Source organism: Leptidea sinapis, chromosome 9 (assembly GCF_905404315.1).
Source record: "Leptidea sinapis chromosome 9, ilLepSina1.1, whole genome shotgun sequence".
NCBI lineage: Eukaryota > Metazoa > Arthropoda > Insecta > Lepidoptera > Pieridae > Leptidea > Leptidea sinapis.
The window spans coordinates 12,344,927-12,365,959 of NC_066273.1; the positions used below are offsets into that span (position 1 = coordinate 12,344,927).

General features: G+C 35.6%; 1 protein-coding gene across 1 annotated transcript in view; it reads left to right on the forward strand.

The window, feature by feature from the left end:
- LOC126966092 (papilin-like) overlaps positions 1 to 21,033 on the forward strand; it is a 103,646-nt gene that overhangs the window by 59,936 nt on the left and 22,677 nt on the right. The window contains exons 2-5 of the mRNA XM_050809967.1: positions 9,128 to 9,203; positions 16,793 to 16,971; positions 19,098 to 19,241; positions 20,798 to 20,948. Of these exons, the coding sequence (XP_050665924.1) occupies positions 9,128 to 9,203; positions 16,793 to 16,971; positions 19,098 to 19,241; positions 20,798 to 20,948 (550 nt within the window). The remainder of the gene's footprint in view (positions 1 to 9,127; positions 9,204 to 16,792; positions 16,972 to 19,097; positions 19,242 to 20,797; positions 20,949 to 21,033) is intronic.

Below are 21,033 nucleotides of genomic sequence, written 5' to 3' on the forward strand. Positions count from 1 at the left end.
CAATGATCTGTAATTCAATGTAGTATAATGAATTCGCTGATATGTACTGAAAGTAAATGTTTTTTTCTAATCAATTTTACGTTTACGAGCCATTTTGTAATGTTTTATTAAAAACGGCTCTGTCGTAAATCTAACTAGCTGTCAGCTGAACATCTAAGCGATCGGACAAACTGGGACTAGATTATGATTATTTTATAGCAATAACAATGACAGTACAATATTGTATATTTTATTAAAAAGAGTGCACTAAAGATTGCTGGGAGAGTTTCTGGCGCCGCTTGTCTCTCAGAACGCCATTTGTTTCACAAGCCGTAGTAGTATTTAAAGTGACATCAAAAATAATGACGTCATTACGTCCCATCCCATTGGATTAGGCAGTTGGTATCCAACCGAACAACAATTTTATGAAGATGAAGCTGCTAGCAAGTGAAAATGTATCAAACAATGGAACATAAAGTTACTAAATTATATATTATACTAGCTGACCCGACAGACGTTGTTCTGTAGATAGTAAAAAGAAAATACTGTTTTAAAGCAATTTGCCAATAATATTTCAAAACATCAAGAATCATTTCGTAAAGAATGCTCCATGTTGTTATAATGATATTGTTTCACAGCAGAACTGTCAAAGCGTGCGTCACTAAATTCTCTCATAGAAAATATGTCCATACAAAAGAAATATTGAAAATAAAAATATTTATGGGTCCCAAGTCGAAATAAAATCTATCCTATCTCTCAAGTTGGACCAAATTGCACTGCATGAAGTGATGCCCATTAAAATCCGTTCATTAGTTTAGGAGTCCATCGCGGACAAACAACGTGTCACGTAATTTATATATGTATATTAAGATTAAACATACAAATTATAATATACGCACAGAGTAGGGATTAATAGGTACTTACGTTTTAAGCACAAGTCTTAGGTAATTTATGCGTTAAGATAGAGCCAGAAATAGATAAATAGAGAGATGAAAACAGACCAGGTTTATTAGTGTGCGTGACAAGCTACGTCTTACACTTGCGCTTTGTATGTCACTTTGTGTTAGTGTGCGTGCATTGCTAAGAATAGTCTATAAGTATTAAAACTACTACATTTTAATTTACTTTTATAAAGTTATCTCCACGCTCGTCCCTTTGAGGTGATATAAAAATACCTTGAAAGTATTTAACTGATGAGCGGATACTCGTCACGATATGGATCAGCTTACTGCAGGATACCATTGCTGCCGTCAAGTTCAACTATCAATGTCAAATTTGTTGTACAACAATAATTATTATTAATCACGTTGACATTTCAATACGACAAGCTTAAAACTAGAACTCATGGTATAATAAGAAGAGCATAACAGAAGAGAATTACAGAAGAGCTGTTTCACCTGATTCCTGCCGCCGAATTCCTAGTGTGATTCCTCTGCTGTTACAAGAGAATGTGGGCGGCGGTGATCTCTAAGCACCAGGTGATCCCAGGGTACACTCGTTTGTCCTCCTTTTCACGTGTCAGCTGGGTCACGTGATTGTCCTAAGAATACGTCATCACTTACGATGACTGTCTTCAAACTATTTTTGAGTGAAACTATAGTTGTGAGTCACACGACAACAGCGATGAAATGGCGATGACAAGCGAATTACATAAAGTTCATGCAACAATATGAATATGTATTGAGATCCTTACACAAATTAAATTTATGAACGATGCGGGACTTGAACCCGCGACCCCTCGGATTTCCGTCCGAGCGCTCTGGAACCAACCGTTCGAGTGACGTATCGTTCATAAATCTTGGTATGTCTTGTACATCTCTCAGGTTGTTGCTCCAGTGACTTTAAAAAAATTGCAAATTATTAAGATCGTTAAGATTACTTTTAGAAGTCGCTTAAAAAGTCTTAAGAAAAGCATACATACAGTTAGCTTGAAAATTTAAGTCTGTTATTAAACTTTATACTATAAATTCTCAACATAATAACCAATTAAGCTGGTTGAAGATGGGCGTGAGTCTTCATGATCAGTCATGCTCAGTAATTAACTATCCTTTCTTATTCCTCAAGGAACCCCCGCTTGCGCCCGTGGGATATTGTATGAGTTAGGGACCTTTTACACTCACCGGGCCATAAGATACTGAAATTATCACTAGCAATTTCTATAAATAATTTCTCACTTTACTTTGTCTTCTCTATCTTTGGCGTAGTATAAATGTAACTTAAAAACCCTACCCTGCGGTTTCACCCTCTTAACACAAACTTTGTAAAACACCTATTGTGGGTAACTTATAAAAAATGGCATACCGTATCGCCGCCTTTTCTAAGTGCAATAAGGATCAATAAATAGGAAAAAAATCGAATAAAAGAATATATAGAATCTAAAAAGAATACATAATAAAATAATACTATATTTTAATAAACAAAGTTTGTGACTGCTTTTCATTTCGACTTAAATCTAAAAAAAAATATTTAAGGCTAGTTCAGAGTTGTTGCTATTGTTCGTAGGATCTGCTACTGCAACGTCTCTCAATACCAATTCTTTTAAAAAAATATTTTTGATTAAATATTTCACTAGGATCTAGCACGTACTGGGGGCGAGACAGTCCTGAGTAGGTAGGTACCCAATAATGTATTATGAATCCAACGCAGCTACGATTCAAGCACAATCTAAAATAAATCATATTAGCGGGCAGCTAAAGTAGCTATTTATTTAATAAGTCTTTAAAAGGTTTAACTAAGGCTGTGATCTATAGAGCGTTCTTAGACTTTGCTCAGACTTTACTCACGTAAAACTTAGTTGAATATGATAAAATACAAATTTGACTGTTGCATTAGGCTGTCTGCTTACGCTCAGCATAATTTCAGCTGTCAAAATGAAATCAAAGATTATGCAAAGCTCACACTAAGCTAAGTTTTACTTGAGTAAAATCTGAGCAAAGTCTATGTATGCCGTGTAGATATCGGCCTAAGTAAAACAAGTGTATTATTACTCTTTAATCTGTGGTCTCATCTCGGCCTGTCTGTGGAAAAGGACCTTTAAAAACGAGGCTGAGAATGATGCGTAATTGGACGTCTACACAATACTAAACGATAGTTACAAGCTTTCGGTCGATGATTGGTGTTGAGCGCTTGATTTATCTGTTGTGAACTCGGATCATCCTTTGAGTAAACAATTAACTGATTTTTTTACATTTTTTTAACTTTTTAAGATGTACAATACTGTAGTACATTATTTTGATTTATCTCGTAGGATTCAGGTCAACCACAATATGTCTAGGTATATATAGGTCAATAGAAGAAGACAGAGTGAGAATTAGCAATGCTTTAAGTTAGCAGACTATTATGAATAAGGGGGTAAATATTAAGGTAAGCTTATCATAACACAACAGTGAAATTATATTTTAGAACGCATTTATCCGTTCCGTCCGTCGAACGCATTTATCCGTCTCTGAGATTAGCATGCACAAACAAATGCTTGATACGGAAATAATTGCCTTGATTAGGTACATTATTATGTGTTTAAATTATTTTTCTTTTGAAGAAATATTTTATGAATGACTTTAACTAAATAATTACCATTTTATTATTAACTAGCCGACCAGAGACATATGTTTTTAAACTTTTATCATCGCGGAACTTCAACATTGTAATTATTATGACGGATACTCACGATATATATTGTATATATTTGATGCCGATATTTCGATCCAATTGCACGAATCGTGGTCAAGGCGGAACTACACTGGCGGCGAGAAACACTTGACACATTGACACTTGACACTAATAGTACATCAATCTGTCCATTTTTCGCCTAGTTCGTTTTGGTCTTTGGTTCCCTAATTCACGACACACACTACTGACGACGCGTCCGGATCTTTTTATTGCATTCGTACTGCAGAGAGTGACCACGGGATTCCATGTTTGCGCTAGCCTAAAACCATCCTCCCTATTAAAATTATTCGGATGCTTTTTAATTTCTATAGCTTCTTTAACAAGCTGTGGGATGTATTGGCGTTCAGCAGATCACTCGTGGGTTGTACAGCTCGATCCAATGGTTGGTACCGGCTTTAAGCAGGTGTTCGGCTATTGCAGATTTGTTTTAGGATCGTTATTTTTGATTGCGCTGATCTGTTCCTTAACGCGTTGAGAAATAGCTCGTTTTGTCTGTCCGATATAACAGCTTTCGCAGCTGCAGTCAACTTTATAGACCCCGGGGCACTGGTATGCGATACTGTCTTTTGGTGAACGTAGGTAGGCGACCAATTTTTTGAGGGGTTGAAAAATTGTTTTTATATCATACTTCCTCCTCAGTATCCTGCCTATTTTATCAGTGACCCCTTTCATATATGGTAGATATGCCACTTGCCGTTCCATCGTTGTGGTGCGCCTATGTGAAACACTAGCCGTTTTGTGCCCGTTTTGACGAATTTCACCAATTTGATCAATCTATAATTCAATGAAACACACAAAAAATTATCACAATTGGTCCAGCCGTTTTGGAGGTAGTTCAATTGTGAATCTAAACCATCCTCGAATCCACTTGAACACACACAGAAAAATTCATTCAAATCGGTCCAGCCGTTTAGGAGGAGTTCGCTGTCAACACACGTATTGAAGAATTATGTATATAAAGATTTGATTTGTTGAGATTTTAATTAAAATCATAAAGTTTAAAAGTTAACTTGAAGCTAATTATGCAATGTAGTGTTAAATAGGCAGGGATTGGCGTGATGATAAATTATTGTCACCACAGTAATACGATCCCACTTAAGAAAACCCACGGGTTGCTTAACATGTTTCCATTCACTAAACATTAGCTCTAATTATTTTAATGTAAAATAACAAAACAACTACAGACTTAACTTGTTAATTGTTGCTTAACTCTTCTTGAAGTTATATTGAACTTGAATTAAGTCGACAATAATTCGTGCTTTTGGCAGTAGACTAAATAAATAATCTAGGCTCCTTTGTACAGGATCCCGGCTACCACAACGACGTCTTTTACTGCCGTGAAGCAGTAATGTGTAAGCATTACTGTGTTTCGGTCTGAAGGGTGCCGTAGCTAGTGAAATTACTGGGCAAATGAGACTTAACATCTTATGTCTCAAGGTGACGTGCGCAACTGTAGCGCCACTCAGAATTTTTAGGTTTTGCAAGAATCCTGAGCGGCACTGCAGTGTAATGGGTAGGGCGTTTCAATAACCATCAGCTGAACGTCCTGCTCGTCTCGTCAAATAATGTCATAAAAAAGGTATAATAATTATATAAACTTAAAGGGAATAACTGATGAAATAAATGTAATTTACTCGTAACACAGCAATCATAAACTGCGTAATGCTTTCATACTTAATAGTTCCGAAACACAAAATTTTGATTGTTTCTTATGTTACGTGTTTATGCCTTTGTATATTTCATCTGTGGCTAATTTAGTTTGTTTCACAATTAATTAAGTTTTATATTTATAAGTTTTCTTATAATAAAATGTTGTGTTAGTGTTTATTGGTCCTAATAAAGAACATAAATAAATAAACATCAAAGATACACGGCGGAGTAAAATAAGAAGGACTCCGTGTCACCCTACATAACAGTGAGGCACCAAAACAAGTCGGTAAACGTGTAAATACATAGTCCCACGCATACACTTACACTAATACAAGCCGATCGGCCGCCATTATAAGATTTGCCATCGTCTGTGACAGATCAGTTTGCGTCGCAATAAAATATTTTAAAAATGCCGTCGTGCGTTGTGAAAAAGTATAAAAGAAAGGGATGAGAGGGAGAAAAAATTGTGTAACTAGTATCCGCCGTAACCGCACACACACTAGCATAATAGTGCATCACTTGCTAATATCACGGCGCGGAGTCCTTATAATCTAATCCTATAATCTTCAAAGACTTTTCTGGGGATACCCAAGGTTGCTGAAGCCTTTTTTGATTAGTCGCCCGCCCGTTTATTAGCTAAGGGTTTCGAGCCCTTATCAAATAAGCTATCAATTTATGCGATTATTTTGAGAAAGTTATACAATTTAATTTTGCCTTAGAGTGTTACTAAATAATAATAAAATCTCAATCAATATCTTACAAGATTTTCTGGTGGAAAATCTTAAAAGCATCCTAGATACACTTGAAGATGAACAGTAACTTTGTACTTATACAGCATCCAATTTAAATTATTACTTTCCCTTGAATAGAAGCACCAGGGAATTTAACATACATCATTATGAAATTGACATATTTGATCGCAATTTACTTCTTTGACAACCCCTATAGTCCAGTGGTTAGTGACCCTGACTACTGAGCTGGAAGTCCCGGGTTCCTATCTAGGTGCAAACATTTATATGATGATTATGGATGTTTCTTTCCGAGTCATGGATATTTATTTGTATTTAAGTATGTTTAAGTAAGTATATCGTATATTAAATATATCGTTATCTTGAAACACATAGTACGTACAGGCTATTCCTAGTTTGGGGCAAGATAATTTGTGTAAAAGTATGTCAAAATTTATTTATTTTTATTGTGTGTCAATAAAAATAAATAAATAAGGGTTCTTTCAAGGGTTTCAAGTGATGACCTCAATCTATTTTTGTATTTAGATTAATTTCGCATTTAATGTCGCTATTGTACCGCGCTGTATATAGCTAGATTGTGATAATTTTATAGCGATAGAAATGCTGTACAATATTGTATATTTTTATTGAAAAGAGCGCAAAAAATAATGCTGGGAGAGTTTCTTGCGCCGCTTCTTCTCCCTCAGAGCGCCATTTGTTTCCGAAACGGTAGCAGTATCTAGTATATTAGAAGTTACATCAAAAAGAATTCTAAAGGAATCAATTTTGAGAAGATAAATGCCTTTTATACAAAGTCCTTATTTTCTTTTGTGGCTTATTAAGTTAAATAACATGTAATTTTCGCCTATAAGTGAGGCATCACTTACCATATGAATGTTTATGTATAATACTGTGTTTCTTGTAGTATGTACCTTAGTAACAAAATTAATTAATTAATAGCTATGCATTCAGAAAAATAGTAATTATTATCAAGGAGTGGTAAATCGTCGGGAGATATTTCCAAGTTGATAAAGTGAAGCCTTATCTCCTCTCATGAATCTACGCGGTACGTGTTCCTGTGAACGCCTCTGTCATCTTGTTAACATTCTGTGAAGTATGGTTGTTATCTTGCTTGTTTTTTTTTAACTCGAAGATTCCTTTCTTTCGGTATTATTGATGTTTTGGACTAGGAACCCCGTGGAGAAATAGTGAAAAGTAAAATTGGAGATTAAAACACAAGCTAATAGATTTCGTAGAAAATTTATAATAATATATCTATTTATTTACTCCTCATTCAAAAATCTTAAGGCTAAAACAGTACAGAAGTGTTACAAACAATTTTGATATAAGATGATATTTATACAAGATAATTTGTGATAAAGTGTGTCAATATTAAAAAAAAAATATCGACACGTGTTTCGCCTCTACATGAGGCATTCTCAGGACATGTTGACTCGCCAAACTCTAGCACGAGACTCGTGTGAAATTAACACTAAGGAAAACTCAAAACATTTGGAGAAATGTTACATTTTTAACAGCTGGCATTTTGTGAGGTATCTGAAGTAGGTTGTCTGAAGTAGGTTGACCCTGTATTACAGATCACCAGGACCTCACCCCTAGATATAAGGATCAGAAATTACTAGAACATTACACATCTGTAGTAGTAGCTAGAGAAGCATTAAAAATAACAATAGATTATTTTAAATTTATATATTAGTAACTAGCTGACCCAGCAAACGTTGTATTGCCGATATTAAAATCGCGATACAAAAGTAACTGTTGATCGTAGACGGGTGAAAATTGGAAGTTGTATGTATTTTTTAATGCTGACTATATATATATATATATATATATATATAATAATCAAAGAATTTATAAAAAATGTCAATAAAATTTAAAAAAAAATTGGCGTGGACCACCCTTAACATTTAGGGGGATGAAAAATAGATGTTGTCCGATTCTCAGACCTACCCAATATGCACACGAAATTTCATGAGAATCGGTCTAGCCGTTTCGAAGGAGTTTAACTACAAACACCGCGACATAAGAATTTTATATATTAGATATATAATATAAAACATTTAGTAAAAATAGTACAAACTACTCAAAAACAAATGTAAAGCACTTTATATGTATTGTATGGTTCACGAAATTATGAACATTATGAGTTTTTTTTTATTTTCAATTACAGTTCTGAGAATTACCATTTTAATATGTAACATAATTTTTCTTTCTTCTTTTCAAATCTAGAATCTATACAATTTATGATAAAGTTTTGTCTATCGTGATATCAACACTAAAATAAATTACACTTAAATACAATTCGTATTTTAGTGATTATATTGAAGTGACTGTATTGTAGTCTGTAATGAGTTGTGGAATTAATTTATCTTTATATATTGTCTTGACATGTTAGCGTTATAGGAATTCAATAAATTTTATAATGGGCCTTCCAATATGTACTTGACAAATTTGTTTCAAAATAAAATGAAAACCATTTGAGATATTTCAAAAACTTTACTATCGGGTTGAAGTACATTCAAAACGTATATGAATGGAATTCGACTTCGCTCATATGGCCACCGCGGGCACGTTTGCAGCGATCGATTCGTTGGACCCAATTTTCCATGACTCAGCCACACATTTCGGCCGAAACGGCTGCTATTTCGCGTTCAATGTTGGGTTTGAGCTCTTGCTCAAGGAGCAAGATTGAGGTTTGGAAAGCTTTCCAAGCAGATCGCATTAAGGTGTTGAATTTTTGTAACACAGTACCTTTCAATTGTTTTAGTTCTTTATGCAAAGCGTGATGCTTTACAGCCAATCTCTGTGTGTCGAATAGCATATCCTAGTTTTTTTGTGATAATAAGGGACGAGACGAGCAGGACGTTCAGCTGATGGTAATTGATACGCCGTGCCCATTAAAAAGCACGGCACTGCTCAGTATTCTTGAAAAAACCTTAGAACTCTGTATTTTCACTAGCTACAGCACCCTTCAGACCAAAACACAATAATTTTTACAGATTTGTGTTTCCAGGCATCCTGTGCAAAGGAGCCTCCCACTGGTAAAAGATGTTATTTAAAAGAAATTGTTTTATTTCCAGTTCCCTGCTGGTGGCAGTCATCGTATTCAGCAACTGTATATCGTGGACACACTCCAGACATCACTTCACTCACAACGTAAGTTGATCTTCAACAAACACTTTCGGTGGTTTCACCTGTGAGTTGAACAAGACAATACCAAAATTTCTTTGTTCTAGTTGGCTTAGTTGGTAAGAGCGCTCGGACGAAACCCGAGAGGTGCGGGTTCGAGTCCCGCATCGTCAATGAATTTTTAGTACAAATTAATTTGTATAGATAATCCCAGATGTGAGGAATATGAATTAAAAATAACAAATTGTTTAGATTCGCAAGAGCGACATCTCAAGTCAATTTCTTAATATGCAATTACTGGCGTTGAGCAGGTTATCAAATGTAAAGTAGATCCTGTAGATGAAGCCACAACCTGAGAGTTGGACAAGACATACCAAAATTTCGGCCGATGCGTCACTCGGACGGTTGGCTCAGTTAGTTAGAGCGCACGGACGGAACCGGAATTGGTATTTTTAACGGAATTTTTAAGCACTTTCGGTGTTATGTAACGCATAATGATTTAAATCTTGTGTTACAAATATTTAACTACATGATTTTAGGATGCCATATCTTCTCATTATAATACCATTCATCACGGTCTTTATAACTGTAGCAATAGAAAATTTATTATTGAAGTGAAAACGTCAGTATAAATTTTTTCGAGTTCGCGTCACCGACATGCTCATGACTAGCGAACGCGATGAATAATTAATTAAAAAATAAATATATATACTTAAACACTTTTTGGAAAAAAAACTTTGTAAAAATATTGATTTAGCGTGAAAAACCATTGGGAAAAAAGTCGAGAATGTTTGTATACAATAATAGCCACAATGTCTCCTTTTAATAAATAGTAGTTAATTTGCAAGAATGCGAAGAGCTAGTCATCGAACAAGGCCTTGACAGTGACCATAAGTCATCATCAAAATACCAGTGTCGGACACTCTAGTTGACTCTCTGTCTATTAGTTTAATTATCTATGGTAAAAATGAATATCAATAAATTAATTAAACTGACTGACACTCGGTTACATATTTGATACAAAGAACTTCATAATTAGGAATATCAGTGGGAGGTTCCTTTGCACAGGATGCCGGGTAGGTTATGGGCGGTGCCTATTTCTGCCGTGAAGCAGTAATGTGTTAGCAATATTGTGTTTCGGTCTGAAGTGCGCCGTAGCTAGTGAAATTACTGGGAAAATGAGACTTAACATCTGATGTCTCAAGGTGACGAGCGCAATTGTAGTGCCGCTCAGAATTATTGAGTTTTTCCAAGAATCCTGAGCGGCACTGCCTTGTAATGAAATATCCACGTTATCCGTTTACTTCAGCTTGTATGGTGTATACATGTTCTAGTAGTTTATAAGATAAGCCGGCTCTCATAAACATATCAAATTTGTATCAAAATTAATGGATGCGGGACTCGAACCCGCGGCTCTCAAGTTCCATTCATCTCGTCGATTTAGATTTGCAATTAGCGACATCTTGAGTCAATTTCCTAATACGCAATTTGAATATATAATTCTAGAATTGAGGGATATCACTTCAAGATGACATATTTAATTTATACCAAAATTTATGGACGAAGCATTACTGTGTTTCGGTCTGAAGGGCGCCGTAGCTAGTGAAATTACTGGGCAAATGAGATTTAACATCTTATGTCTCAAGGTGACGAGCGAATTGTAGTGCCGCTCAGAATTATTGAGTTTTTCCAAGAATCCTGAGCGGCACTGCATTGTAATGGGCAGGGCGTGTATATTACCGTCAGCTGAATGTCTTGATCGTCTCGTCCCTTAATTTCATAAAAAAAAACTCGGACCGTTAGCTCAGTTTGTAAGAGCGCTCGGACGGAACCCCAGAGGCGCGGCTTCGAGTCCCGCATCGACAATAAATATTGGTGAAAATCAAATTAGTATATTAGAGGTGCGTTAAACACAACTTACACGATTATGTTCGTAAACCAGGAGAAGCATTAAAGTAGAATATTTTCATCAGGTAAACGAAACCATTAAATTGTCAATATACGGCCATCAAGTTTCGTTAAAACTTCAAATTGTCGAACACACGAGTATTTATGATCGAATCTTTAAATACGTTTCTATATCCGGTATATTACTCCATTCTTGACAGAAACATGATCATCTATGGTTCCCACGGGACGCTCGAACGGGAAAGTCACGGGTTAAAGTTAAAAATGCTATAAATAATGCCAACGCGTACAACGGCTTACGACACAAATTGCTTTCAATTTCGTTAGGCTTGAGACTCGGGTAAAATATAATTTGGAGACGCTTAATTTTATAACATACATAGCAAAGGTACATAATTTCGCTTCGGTTATCGAAACAAAATATAACTTTTTTTATGACAATAAGGGATAAGCAGGACGTTCAGTTGATTGTAGTTGATACGCCCTGCCCATTACAATGCAGTGCCAATCAGGATTCGTGAAAGACCCAAAAATTCACCTTAGTCACCTTAGACATGAGATGTTAAGTCTCATTTGTCCAGTAATTTCACTAGCTACGGCGCCCTTTAGATCGAAACAGAGCAATGCTTACACATTACAGCTTCACGGCAGAAATAGGTGCCGTTGTGGTACTCAAAATCTAGCCGATATCCTGTGCAAAGGGGCCTCCCACTCATTTAATTTATTTCCTAGTTAGTTTTTACCCGCGACTTCGTCTGTATTTACCAGTGCAACCATATTAGTTGCCACATACATTTTGCATAAGTATAAATAAAACAGTCGTACATCTCGTAAGAAACGTTTTAGTTCGACTGTTTTTTCTCTGACTTACCTTCTTTACAAATCCGACTACAACAAAAAATTTACATTTTCTGGGTTAATAATATATTATTAACTATTAGAGCTTCTGACGATCACAAATAATGTGGCTATCTATTGGTATCAGAATTTCCAAAATTGGTTCAGTGGATCCAGATATTACAGCATACATACAACCTCACAAACTTAACTTATTAAATAGTATAACAGATTTTAGCTACCTACTTTGGCGCAGTAGCTATAAATGAGACTTAACATCTTATGTCTCAATGTGACGGGCGCTATTGTAGTGCCGCACAAAATGTTTGGGTTTTTCAAGAATCCTGAGCGGCACTGCAGTTTAATGGGCAAGGTGTATCAATTATTATCAGCTGAAAGTCCTCCTCGTCATGTCCGTTATTGTCATAAAAAACTTTTGCATGTAAAAATATCAATAAAGACAGTCCCAGTGGGAGGTTTGGAATTGTGAGGCAATCAATCACCAGTGGGAGGCTCCTTTGCACAGGATGCTGGCTAGATTATGGGTAACACAACGGCGCCTAGTTCAGCCGTGAAGCAGTAATGTGTACACATTATCAAAACCTTCAGCGCCGTAGCTAGTCAAATTACTGGGCAAATGAGACTTAACATGTTATGTCTCAAGGTGACGAGCGCAATTATTGTAGTGTCGCTCGGAATCATGTCCCTTATTATTTTAAAAAAACTTTTGCGCATCAAGATTTGAAAAGATAATTAAAATGCATACAAAAATATCAATAAAGACAGTTTTTATATTATTATTATGTTCCTAAAGTAAGCATTTGTCATTCAAATCACAATTACTGTCGTATCTATTATATCATATCACAGTATGTAGATTGATGAGTAATGAGGAACGCCCACTTTATATTATATCTTTAACATTTTCTACGGTGTAATTTACTGGAAGTTGACGAATATAATATCGTTTCATTTAATAATATCGAAATCAAAACTGACAATTTCGGAGATGTACGAATTACGTATTCGTTCATCCTTTACACCACTTTATCCTCCACTTCGTCGAACCATCCTAGGTACCAATTCCCCAGTCCCTCGATTATGTAAAATTTTAAATTCTTATAGCCTAGCTGATATTGACATATTTGCTGATTCCTTAGCCAAATTCCGCAAGACCATTTGCAGCATCATTGGTAATCTTTAATAATGTTATAATTGGAAAATTGATGTAACTGTGTATAACTCATTTATTAATTAAAAAAAATGATTAATTTGTAACTTATTGTATTTAATACCTAAAATTAATTACTTCTGTGCATGCTGTGTTTATTTGTAAGTAATCACTACATTTAGTTCCTAGTTTTTAGTTCTACTTTTTATATTTGTGTGTATTATTGTAAGTGATTGTAAATTAACCTTATAAATAAATAAATCCTCCTATTTTCTATTATAGAATTCATTTACTATGTTTCTGTACATAGAATGGGCATGTTCTTTACATATATCTTCACATACTATCCTTAATTAAACATCTGTTACTGTCTGTTTGTCTATTGACAAAAGCCTCTTCCAACTTCTTCCACTCTTTTCTATCTTAAGCTATCCTAGACCATGTCATGCCTGCTATCGTCCTTAGTTCATATGACCATCTCCGGTAGTGTCCTCCCCAATTTCTAGATTTCTGGGGTACGAGTAATATTGTTATACGAGTATCCAACTATGTATAGATTCGATATTTTTATTGTTTTGTGTACAAATTATGAGCGATTCAAGTTTTGACAGCACACCGCCAGATATTTTAAGCGCTGCAATAAAGGATTTTGAGCATGGGTGTAGATAAAATAAATAATTATTTTATTAATACTTAGTTTATTTGTATATAATCAGTAATGGATGATATTAGGTTACTACTAGGACTGGCTGTTTTAATGTTAGCGGTAAGCTGTTTCAGAATCTTTTAGAGGATTCATATTATGGGTGTAGACAAAGTCTTGTATGCAACTGTTGATAATTAGGTATTAAACACTCATGTGATACTATTATAACTATATAATTATATATTATACCCACATTCGTGTTCTAATACCCCTTATTGTATTGCATGTACATGTGTTCTATAACACTTGAGATTTTATTGTGTACCGCGAACTATTATTCGAGTTAATTTTAATTGATATAAGAACAGGCGCCTAAATTTGATGAGGACAATACACCACAGCCCACAATCAGCTCGATGAAGTCATCAACATAAGCTAAATGAAGCACAGCTAAATATAATAAGCTCATTGCTATTTATAACTTTGTCTCCAACTTTATGTTTTCAAAGCGAAGGGTAAACGATCATATCACCTGATGTTAAGTGATCCCTGCCACCCACATTCTCATATATACAAATTCAAATTAGGATATGATATTACTTATTGAGAGTCAAAAACTACCACCCATTCGAAAAAGTATGCCTCAGACCTGAATAGAACGGGCGCTACAAACTCAGCGAGCTTCTTTCTTTTTTAATAAAAATATGGTTACAATGTAATATCGTACAATAAAATTTATTATTATTTAATAGCCTGACATCACTTATTGAAAGTCAAAAAAACTACCACCCATTCCAAAATTCTCAGGGTCGGGAAGAATAGGCGCAACAAACTCAGCGGGCTCTTTATCATTAAAAATATGTTTACTAAGTAATATAGTACAATAAAACTAATTATTTAATAGCCTGAGGGCGGTCGCTCTATTCCCAATCTGTGGTATCATTAGGAAAGTCATTTATGTTATAGTAAACTTTACCTCACAAACGTTTTTTAACAATTCTTTTCAATAACGTCATACTTTTGTTTTGAACATTTTCTGCACCCCACAAAAGACTTACTAACTCGACTTAGCCGAGCAGTAGGCATTATAAGCTTATGTCTGTTCCTGTTGTTAACATTATGGTTATGACAGTTTCTAGCAAATTTACTTATGTGACTATGAACATATATTACATTATCAAGAATATATTGAGAAGCAACAGTCAAGATGTTAATGTCTTTGAATTTTGCTCTCAATGATTCTTTAGGACCTAGGTTATAAATAGCGTGAATAGCCCTCTTCTGCAGCACAAATATTGTATTAATATCGGCAGCGTTGCCCCATAATATCTAGTAATAACAAAACTTGATTTGAAAGTTCCAATTATTATATTTCAGGTGGAAGCGTTGCCATTGAAATCTTATTTGCTCAGTGCACTCAGGTGGGCACAGGAAACTCAACATAAATACTTAAGTGATTGCAAGTGCATATGCAACGCTATGCACACACTTATGTCATTACTTAACTGCCAAGTATAGAGCGGTACTTAAGTTTGTGAATGTGTAAACGAATGTATTGGTTCTTACTTATATCTTCTAATACATAAAATTCTCGTGTCATGGTGTTAAACATTGAGCTCCTCCGAAACGGCTTGATCGATTCTCATGAAATTTTGAGTGCATATTGGGTATGTCTGAGAATCGGACAGCATCTAGTTTTCATCCCCCTAAAAGTTAAGGGTGGTCCACACGATTTTTTTTTTTTTATTTTTTTTTTGACATTTTTTTTTAAATTTGTTTGATTATGAGTCAGCATTAAAAAATACATACAACTTCAAATTTTCACCCATTTACGATCAACAGTTACTTTTGTATCGCGATTTTAATATCGGCAATACAACGTTTGCTGGGTCAGCTAGTAATTTATACGTTTAGATAGAGTCTCTTGCTGTTAGACAACCGGTGAAATCAGGCCAGGAATATTAGTTTAGTGTGCGTGACAAGCTACGTCTTACAGTCGCGATTTGTATGACACTTTGTGTTAGTGTGCGTGCATTTCTCAAAGTAGAGGTTAGGATTTTTTCGACGTTTTCACAACTTTCATAGTCTATCTAGACGTATAAATGATATAAGAGTTCTTATTATTTTAATTACTTTAAAAAGTTTGGGAGATCCAACTATGCATTGCATGCCTTAAGTGCTCATACGTAATTTTTTGAAAGTTGTTTTAATATAGACACGTTTTCACGTAAATCACAGAGTGGGGATGAATGCTTAACTATACTCCGAAATGTAATTCGAGATCAAAAATGTAAACAAAGAAATGTCATTGTAAAAATGACAATTCAGAGTTTATCAAATATTAGCTAGTGGTGTTCAACATCATCATCAGCTGGAAGACATCCACTGCTGGACAAATGCCTCCCCCAAAGATCTTTTTTTTATGATAATAAGGGACGAGACGAGCAGGACGTTCAGCTGATGGTATTGATACGCCCTGCCCATTACAATGCAGTGCCGCTCAGGATTCTTGAAAAACTCAAAAATTCTGAGCGGCACCACAATTGCGCTCGTCACCTTGAGACTAAGATGTTAAGTTTCATTTGCCCAGTAATTTCACTAGATACGGCGCCCTTCAGACCGAAACACAGTAATGCTTACACATTACTGCTTCACGGCAGAAATAGGCGCCGTTGTGGTACCGATAATCTAGCCGGCATCCGGTGCAAAGGAGCCTCCCACTGGTATATCTCCACGACGATCGGTCCTGTGCTACCTTCATCCAGTGTATTCCGGCGATCTTGACCAGATCGTCGGTCCATCTTGTGGGGGGCCTACCAACACTGCGTCTTCCGGTACGTGGTCACCATTCGAGGACTTTAATGCCCTAATGGTCATCTGTCCGTAGAGCTATGTGCCCTGCCCACTGCCATTTCAGTTTCGCAATCATTTGTGCTATGCCAGTCACTTTGGTTCTCTTACGGATCTCCTCATTTCTGAATCGATCTCTCAGGGAACCTCCAGAACCCTCAAATGTGTTCAACATAATAAACATAAAATTTATGATGATTTCAGGTAAACGGTCATCGCATAAGGCACAGACGCAATGGTGCAGGTCTCTTTCTGTCATCATCGTACGTGATTCCGGGGGGAGAGGGCACAGGGCCGTGGGGGGAGTGGGGGAAAGTGTCGCCGTGCTCAAGGACATGTGGCGGCGGAGTAGCCAGCCAGAAGAGAATATGTCTAGACATAGGGTAAGAACTTAGATAATTAATACGTCTAAATACTCTTGCTGCTAGACAACCGATGAAAACAGTCCAGGTTTATTACTTAAGTGTGCGTGACAGGCGACGTCTTATACTCGCGATTTGTATGTCACTTTGTGTGAGTGTGCGTTCATTGCTCAAAATAGAGGCTAACTGTCAACCTCAACTTTTCACCGGCCATCTGTCCGTCGAGCTATGTGCTCTGCCCACTGCCACTTCAGTTTCGTAATCATTTGGGCTATAGTATATATTGTTAAAATTCATTATTTTAAAATATAAAGGTTTAAAACTTATGACTATTTATTACCAACTGAAAATAATTCAAATATTTAATATATGAATTTTTTTTTGTTTGTCTGTCAACTCCAATCCTGAAATATTACATACACATTTGGTAGCAAAAGAAATAGGATCGTATTCGAGGTATCTCGAAAATTTAAAGAGTTTCAGTAAATGAACTATTGTAAATTTTATGCGGACGAAGTCACGGGCAGCATATAGTCTATCCATTAGAGAGTCCCACGATCTAACTACTCACCAATTTTCATCACAATCGTGCAAGCCGTTTTGAAGTTTTATAAGCCAATACCGACATACACAGACATAGTAATATCGTAAGTCGTAGATTTGGTACGAGTCAGTCATAAAACGTATATTGTCACATGGAAGTGTGTGCGTGTAATCTTTACACGCGATTGAAGTTTTACTTAATTATAATTAACTTTAGGAATAATTAACAGATTACATATATATACTTTTTTTGCTTATCTGAAAGCTCATAGACAAAATATGTTATATTCGTTTGCCATTGTTTGTCCCACCTATTATAGGACATCTAGTATATAACAAATATTCTTAAAAAGACAAGAAGATTTAATTTATACCATTAAATATATACTTACATTAATTAAAGCCATGTTATAAATAAATAATTGAATAATAATTATTAAATTATTAATATCACACATATTAATATAACGGTGTTATTAAATATTAACGAATATGGCTCTATGGGCTCGGACCTTTTGCCTGTCCGATGGACGAAGAAAAATTAACGAATGTCGCAAACGTCAGACAGAACTTTTATTTATTATTTATTACAAAGTAGACTTAGATGAACAAATACATTTGGAGATTTCCAATAAATATTACTGAGCAATTCGAAACAATTTTTTAAACCATTAAATTATAACGGTTTAAAAATTGTTTCAATTGACTTTTTTCTGCCGGAAGTACTAACGTTACTTCCGTCAGAAAAATATTCTTAGTTACCCCCAAGTCACGCCTAAAGAAGTTTTACTTGGGGCACTTGGAGATTAATTGTAGTACAATTTTTTAATTTTATTTTTTTAAAGTGATAACCTGCTCAATATATGTATATGATAATTATTCGCGACATCTCAAGTAAATTTCCTGATAAGCAAATATGGAAGTTATAAAGGCATAAAAGGTATTTATTTCCTCAAATTGATTCCTTTAGAATTCTTTTTGATGTCATTTCTAATATACTAGATACTAACTACCGCTTTGGAAACAAATGGCACTCTGAGAGAGAAGAAGCGGCACATGAAACTCTCCAGCATTCTTTTTTTGCGCTCTTTTCAATAAAAATATACAATATTGTACAGTCATTTCTATCGCTATAAAACAATCATAATCTAGTCCCAGGCTGTCTGATCACTTAGATATTCAGCTGTGGAATAGTAGGATTTACGACAGAGCCATTTTTTAATAAAACATTTAAATTTATTTATAGATAATGCCTGAACAGTGGCTGGGACTTTATTATAGAAGTGTATATTTACCCTTAAAGCTATTATGTATCTTATAAAAAAACAATGAAAGTTGAGTAGGTTATTAAGTGTAAAGTAGATCCTGTAGATGAAGCCACAACCTGAGAGTTGAACAAAGACACGATACGTCACTCGAATGGGTGGCTCAGTGGAAGAGCGCTCGCACGGAACGCGAGAGGTCGCTCGCTGGTCCAAGTCCCGCATTGTTCATAAAATTTGTTTACAAATTAATTTGTGTCCTACATATTAGTATGCATAGATGTTAAGTTAACCAATAATTAATGCAAAAATTAAGTTATCATAATTTTCCGAATATTTCAGACCAGATGGTAGAGCTCGCTGTACTGGCGGTAATACTAAGTTCTTCTCGTGTCAAACTCAAGATTGTCCAGAAGATTCTGGGGACTTCAGAGCACAACAGTGCGCCGAATATAACAATGTTCCACTTAGAGGCTCTTTGTATACGTAAGTATTTTTTAAAGTGAAACTTTTATTACATCGTCTCAAACTTTTTCGTCTGTGTGTTGCATGTCGGGTGACGGTCGGGCGGCGCCTATAGTTCGCAGCACCTGACCGTGTAGTGTATAGACTATTACTCATTTAGTTGGAGACATAGTCTGCTTTTATTATTTCCCATTATCATTCCAATTTTCCAAGTATAAAATTAAGATTGATAAAGCGATTTTTATACCCTTAATGAACTATTATTCCAAAAATTTTTAGTTCAATGTCTATAATGTGAAAAAAAGTTTCAGTTTTACCGTGGTTTCATGGAACCACACAATCCTTTTTTATATAATGATCCATATAATTCCTCTAGCAGGTGAAAAATGTCCCTACAATCAAGAAACCGAAGTACATTTCGACATGCTTGAAGTTGCGTAGAGATGTTACGTTACGTCGCTCGCTTCATTCTACCGCATTTATCACGGGGCGTGTTGCAAAGAGCTATTTCAACGCAACAAATATCGACGATATCGACGTAATCATCATCAAATAGCAACGATATCATCTTCACAATCTGGATCTGTGGTGGTCCTCCACAGTGCGGTTTTCAAGGAACTTTCTTCCACGTACTACAAACCTGTGGACGGAGCCACCTTGTGCGGTGTTTCCGGGACGATACGACATGGGTAGTTTCAAAAAAAACGAGTACACCTTCCTTAAAAGCCGGCAACGGTCCTGTGATTCCTCTGGTGTTGCAAGAGAAGGTGGGCGGCGGTGATCACTTAACACCAGGTGACCCGTACGCTCGTTTGTCCTCCTTTGCCATAAAATAAAAAAAAATGCTAGATAGATAGATGTCATGGGCAACCATGACATGAGCTTTATTTTCAAAGTAGTGTCAAACTAAAATTTTTTAAAGAGAAACTTTTACTGTAAATTTTTTTTCTATCGTTTGTTGCCTTACAGCCAGCCACGTAGTACTGGTGAAGTTGAATCAGTTTAAACAGTTTGTTATTTATATTTGAAATAAAATAACAAACTCAATTTACTTATATGAAATTATTAGGGTTGAGGAGACTATCAACTGTAACCAAGATCCTGTAGATGTTGAAAACCCGAGCGTTGAACAAACATACCAAGATTTACGCATCATGCGTCATGCGGACGGTTGGCTTAGTTGATAAGATCTATGAGACGTAGCTCGAGAGGGTTCTAATTCAGCATCGTCCATACATTTTTGTCCAAATGAAATTTGTATACAAACCCCCTTATTCATAATGGTCCGCTAACTTTAAGCAGCCGCTAAGGAGTGTTTTTTCTCATTCTGACTTAGGTCGATAGAAGAAGACAGAGTGAGAATTAGCAATGCTTTAAGTTAGCAGACTATTATGAATAAGGGGGTATATTTATGGTAATAAAATGAATTGTAAAGCAATGTGAAGGAAAGTTGAGCATAAAAAAATGAAGAAATGGTATTATCACTCTCTCATTGCCACTTTTACATCAACATTTACATTACCCGAGTCAAAATTATAAGGCAATAAAGATTAAGTTTGAATTTCATTGTTTTTCAGTTGGGTGCCATACACAAAAACATCGAACCCTTGTGAGCTGACGTGCATGCCTCAGCAGGATCGGTTTTACTACAGATTTAAAGACAGGGTCATTGATGGGACTCGTTGTAATGACGAATCGTTCGATGTCTGTGTGGAGGGCGTTTGTCAGGTAACCTTAAAAAACTATTTTAAATATACCCAGCTCGGCTTTAGACCATGGGATTAATAAAAAAGCGTATAAAATAATTGCTTAG